Below are 6,354 nucleotides of genomic sequence, written 5' to 3' on the forward strand. Positions count from 1 at the left end.
TTGCTTAAATTTGATGAAGCAAAGACGTACATCACCTTACTTACAACTGTGAAAATGTGATAACAACATTCAGTAGTAAAATGAACCGCAGCATAATTTTAGTGATATAATGATTAGACTAATTTGATCACAGTGACCTATCTTCTCAGTAATCAGGACAGGAAGGCACAAGGAAAGGAAGCTACTGTCTTCTCCATCCTCCACCAAGGACAAAGACCAGAGCAATCCCTAAGGAGCACAGCACACCTCATCTGTATCCTGGATGTCTGCATTATAGCATAACCATGTTCCTTCATGGTACAATAGCACAGGCTGACGTGTCATTCCACTTAAAGATACAATAATCGAGTGTGCTGTGCAAAAAGTGGTACATTCTACATACACACACATAAAAGTGCTCATATCATCAGTGTCATAAATTAAATTATAAGGCAGGAACTAAAGCAACTGCTTTTGTTTCAAAATTGCACATTACATGAAGAAACAAAATTAGAGTACATAAAATGTAATCATTGCCCCTTCAGTAGGATTACTAGGCTCTAACTTTCTATGTTTAATTACTTGAATTTTAACTTGAACTACATTTAATATTATATATTTTACTACAAAAATTTATATATTTTACTATTTAGAATAAAAAGTACATACACACGTGCATTTTTCTGTAACAAAGAAATGAGAAAAATTGAAACAGGCAAATTTCTACTAACTTCTTGCATGACTGACATCAGCCAATTCTCCTTTCATAATTTTCCATAATAACCTTGTCTAAAATGTATGATTACTGCTATGCTGTCTTAATTTTAGAACGTTTGCTCATAACCCATCGCTGAGAACAGACCAAATGGTCTATTATTCTACTGTGAAAAACTTTTAAGGTAAGTAAAATGTTATAGATGACTCATCATGACAATAAGGCTTAAGTACCCACCCATATTATTTGACTTCACTGAAATTTGTTTTATCAAACACCAACTGAAATACACTACTTTGAATGCCTTCCATATGTCAGTGTATCAGCTACTTGAATGCAAAAACAGTGAGCACATGCAGCTTAGGGTCTCATCAGAACAGGTTTAAGGATTTGATCTAAGGAAGGGGGGTTGGGGGCGCAACTCCTCCTGGTAGCTAAGAATATTTTACACAATTTTCAGGGTAAACTTTCCCCACTGGATGCATATTAACATCATTGCCTCTTTGCTACTAATTATTTTTACTACATTCAGAATACGCTACCTATTTTTTTTTAAAGATTTATTTATTTTTATGTGTATGAGTGCTCTTTCTGCATATACACCTGCATGCCAGAAGAGCACATCAGATCCCAGGATAGACGATTGTAAGCCACCATGTGGTTGCTGGGAACTGAACTCAGGACCTCCACTGAGCCATCTCTCCAGCTCTAAGCTACCTATTTTTATACAAGTAAGTCTTTGGCCTTTTATTACCCTTTCACTCTTAATGGTAGTTTTCTCACTATAAAATCTGTATCAATATAAGGATGACAAGAGACCTGTTGTTTCTCTACAGAAGCGGGGGCACTGAGAGCTTTCATGCTGCCAAGACCACAATCCTGTGCATCCTATCCAGGAATGAACTTAGCTCAAGTGACTAACTCAAAACACTTAAAAAACAGCATAAACAAACTGACAAACCAAAAAGCAAACTTCAATACAAAACATATGATTGGTTACTACTTTCCTTTATAAGAAAGTTCAGAGGCTGGTGAGATGGCTTAGCAGTCAAGAACACTGGTTGCTCTTCCAGAGGTCCTGAGTTCAATTCCCAGCAACCATATGTGGCTCATGACCATCTATCTATAAAGGGATCTGATGTCCTCTTCCGGCATGCAGACATATGTGCAGATAGAACACTCACACATTAAAAAAGAATACATAAATAAAGAAAAGGGAAAAAAGTCCATAAGTAGCAACAAACTGAATTAAACTCTTACAAATCAAGCCTATTCAATATTATGCATAACAACAAGAAACCAAATTACTTTTTGTCTTCTGTTTCTTGACAAAACATTCTCTTGGGGTTGGTTTCCTTTACTTTTCTGGAATAACTTTAAGGATAACTGTTAAGATACTGAAATTAAATGCCTTAATCTCAAAAGAATCAGAATCATCTTTTATTCTCAGGATATAATTCTCAATCTTCAAGTTCAAAAATTTTGTAGTTTTAGTCTACACATGATGATCATTTGCTCAGCACTGAATTTACATGAACATGCAAATAAATACATGAAGCTGGAGAGGACTTGATGGCTAAGAATAGCTGCCACTCTTCCAGAGGATCCAGGTTTGACCCCCAGCACCCACATGCCAGCTCACAACTGTCGGAAACTCCAGTCCCAGGAGAGCCGACTACCTCTTCTGGCCTTCATGCACCAGGGATTCATGTGGTACATGGACATATATGAAGGCAAAACACCCATACACATAAAAATGAATAAATAAATCAAAATAAATAAAAGTAAAACTTATTTATTTCACTTAAAAATAGTATAAACTGTTCATACTGACGTGAAGCTGGGTAGGAAGACTTGTCAGTCAACAGGCCTATTGACCCTCAACATCTTAGGCTCATTTCATTGCTTGTAATTACACTAATGAATACAGAGATACATTCCAGCTCCACTGCTTACTGACTATGGAGCTTGAGCAAAGCACTCCTCCTGCCAGACAGCCAGTGTCTCCAGAAAGAACATAGTGAAATTCAATGGACAAAATTCAAAGCTGAGAAATAACACAAAGTTCTCGAACAGGCTTTAAAAGTTATCAAGATCTGTTTATTAGAGTTTACTTCATTATTATTTTATGCCATATTGCATACAGTAGTAAATGGAATGGTCTGTATTACAAACTGACATTTTAGCCACAGTCTTCTAGCAGCTTACTGATTACCTGTTCATCAACTAATTTCATGTTGGAAACTTTGGAAGGGTAGCTCCTACAGTCTAGTGATAGTTAGGTGGCATCTGAGAAATCCAGCAGCTTCTATTACAGCCCTAACTTTCAGGAACCAAGAAATCAATTCAATATCTAACTCATAGTTTTCATTCTGAAGAGGGCTCAGATTTCACAAGCTAGCTAAAAGGTTTCAGTGAAAAGTCTCTAGCTTGTCTACTAGCTTCTTGGATGCCTTCTCAGAAATAATCAATACTTCGTCAACTTCTGCATTCTTGTGAGAGCCACATCTATGTCTTCCAGCCTTCCAACTCTGAGCATAAGTGCTGCATCCTGTGCACAAGCTTTAGCCTTGCTGTGTCTTTTCTGCCTAACCTGAGTAGTGCTGGGGACACAGCCCCGTTGGTAGACTGCTTGCCTCCCACACGAGGCCCACGGCTTAATCCCTAACACCACTACAGAAAGAAGTACCAATACGCGCTACAACATGAACGGACCTTGAAACATTATGTTAAGTAAAACAAATCATTTACAAAACATCTCAAACTGTATGATTCATTTATATAAAATGCCCAGTACTGAGATAGCAACAAGATTCATGGTTGCTTAGGGAAAGAAATGAAACAATACAGACATACAGACATAAGAAAATACTTCTTTCTGAATAATGAAAATATCCTAAAATTGACTCTGGTGATGGGTATGTATATCTGTGACTATACCAAAAGCCTATCATACATTTTCAATAGGTGACATTTATGGTGTGTAAACCACATTTCAACATTTTTTTTAAAAAGTGTTTCCCATGAAGTGGCAAGATAACTCAGGAGGTATGTTTTATTTAGTTTTTTGTCACCTTGACACAAGCTTACATCAATTGAAGGAACTTCAATTGAGAAAATGCCCCCATCAGATTGGCCTGTAAACAAGCCTCTGGGGCTTTTCTTGATTGATGATTAATTTGGGAGGGCCTAGCCACTGTGAGCAGTGCCATCCCTTGGCAAGGAGGTGTATAAGAAAGCAAACTGAACAAGCCAGGAGGAAAAAGCCAGGAAGCAGCATTGAGTTCTGCTTGAGTTCCAACCTTGAGTTCTTGTCCTGACTTCCCTCAATGATAAACTGTGACTGGAACATGTGAGCTAAATAAACCCTCTCCTACCCACGCTGCTCTCGGTCATGGTGTTTTATTACAGCAGAAGCCTAAGCAACACAGCAGGTGAAGGCTTTTGCTGCCAAACCTGCAAACCAGAGTTTCACCTCTGGGGCCCACACAGTGAAAGGAAAGGACCAACTTCCAAAAGTTGTTCTGTGACCGCCACACATGCCCTATAGCACAGCAGCACCCATTCATATATACACACATGTGCATACACACATACATTAATTAATTAAATATATGTAAATATACCTCCCAACTATATCCATTTATTTAATGTATCATGAGCCATATTCATCCACATCTGGTGTTAGTTCTTGGCCAGATATCCAACAACCATCTTTCACTACTTCACAATGACTGACAAGGCACAAACTTCAAGGCTTTTCCTAGGAAAAACATTGTTTAATGTAATATTTATGTGCTTTTGAACCATCCAGTGTAAAACTGTGCGACCACTTTTATTAAGTTCTAGCTTCTCTTTTTGTGTCATTATGAAGTCTCCAGCACATGTCTTTAACTCTACCCTTTCCCATAAGTAACCTCTGTGCTATTTATTGCCTAATTTTTGCAAAGTACAGTGAGAATTAGAACACATACATCACAGACAAAAGAACTATCTATAAAACCAGATGATATGTGTCCCCAAATGTATAACTTAGACACAAAATTCAAAGCTGACTAAATCATTAATTTAAACAAACCATTAAAGTTTCAAATGAAATAAATGAATTTCATTGGAATTAAAATAGGAGGCTGAATTCACTTATGGTTTTGTTTCTAAAAACTTTATGACTGGACAGCAGTTCCAGAAAAAGAAATAAAGAAATTAAAACACAGCAAGACCAAAGCTATACAGACACGAATAACCAATATTCATTCCCAAAGAAAAATGCAGTCTATAGAGACAGGCGACCCAAACCCATTCTCTGCTGTCCTTGTGCTGCTGGTTTCCAAATTACACAAACAATACCAAGCTTACTTCAGTTTCCACACTCCCTTCACAGCCTGCAGAAGGCATCTTTCCCTTTTTTTATTTCATCAGATCTTTATTTATGAGCCAGTCCATCACAGATCAGTCCCCTTAACCAGCCCGTTCTTCGTTACTCCCCTATTCCTACAGCACTAATTGCAGGGTTTATACACTTTTAGTAACTTACTGTCTGCTCATTGCATTCTTAGCCCTTGAACACACAAGCTCCTTGGGGTAGTCTGAGCATTCTGGAATCCACACAGAGCTGGCATAATGGGGAACACAAAGGAAATGCTCAAGAAGTTTGGCTGCTGAATCACAAATAGGACAAAACCTTGAGAACTAACTTGCCTGCTTTTGTTAGCTAAAAATTAACCATTTTTAGTATGTATCATTTCAAGGGCTTTAAAGAAGGTAAGTTTGACTTAGCTACACTGAAAATACATACAGCAGCTACAGAAATAAAGCCTGGCAAAGCCCACATCCTCATGTCTTACCATGGAGTACCTTCTCTTGCTAATGTGGAGGGAGGAGCTGGAGTTTTCCCTGTCTTGGGTTCTTTCAAACTGTCTGCTTCCAGCACTGGTCCTTCTGACATCCCTAAGAGGCAGGCAATGCCCTAGAAACCCTCATAGAATGAGTATAGCAAAATGAGTAGAAAATATTTCTCTAATTCTCTTAAACTGCTAACATGATTAAAACGTAAGTTTTAGACTTACCCATTTCTACTGAAAACCCTTAGCCATGCTCTGAGGTTTGGTCCTAACAGACATAAACAAGGAACTGTAGTAAACGTAGACAGAATAACTGCAAATAAAAATGTCTCCAGCACCAGCCTAGGATAAAAAAGAAGTGTTAGCTTTCAGAAGTATTGGAGGTGTACATAGGAGCATACATCGTCATCTTTGTGAGTGCATTCACTATTCAGATGCCTTCTTATACTTTACTTCGAGAAACTACCTAAGCCACCAAATAAGGACTAATCAATCTACTAGCTTCAAAAACAACTTAGCAAATTAACTGGTTTTAATAGATCTCAAAAATGTTAAAAATCTGAAGATCCAGCTGAGTGTGATGGCGCAGGCCTCTAATCCCAGCACTCAGGAAGGCAGAGGCAGGTGGATCTCTGTAAGTTTGAGACCAGCCTGCTCTACAAGAGTCCTGGACAGCCAAAGCTACACAGAGAAACCCTGTCTCGAAACAAACAAACAACAACAAAACCCCCAAACAAACAAACATCTGAAAATCCATACTAAGGCCTTCCTGAGAAAGAAAGAAAGAAAGAAAGAAAGAAAGAAAGAAAGAAAGAAAGA

General features: G+C 38.0%; 1 protein-coding gene across 4 annotated transcripts in view; it reads right to left on the bottom strand.

Moving 5' to 3' along the window:
• Pigf (phosphatidylinositol glycan anchor biosynthesis class F) overlaps window positions 1–6,354 on the bottom strand; it is a 28,864-nt gene that overhangs the window by 17,624 nt on the left and 4,886 nt on the right. For all 4 annotated transcript variants that reach the window (XM_055619291.1, XM_055619283.1, XM_055619269.1 and 1 more), the window contains exon 4: window positions 5,761–5,877. In XM_055619291.1, coding sequence (XP_055475266.1) covers window positions 5,761–5,877 — 117 coding nt within the window. The remainder of the gene's footprint in view (window positions 1–5,760; window positions 5,878–6,354) is intronic.

The sequence above is a fragment of the Psammomys obesus genome, unplaced genomic scaffold, assembly GCF_907164565.1.
Source record: "Psammomys obesus unplaced genomic scaffold, mPsaObe1.curated_primary_1811, whole genome shotgun sequence".
Lineage (NCBI taxonomy): Eukaryota > Metazoa > Chordata > Mammalia > Rodentia > Muridae > Psammomys > Psammomys obesus.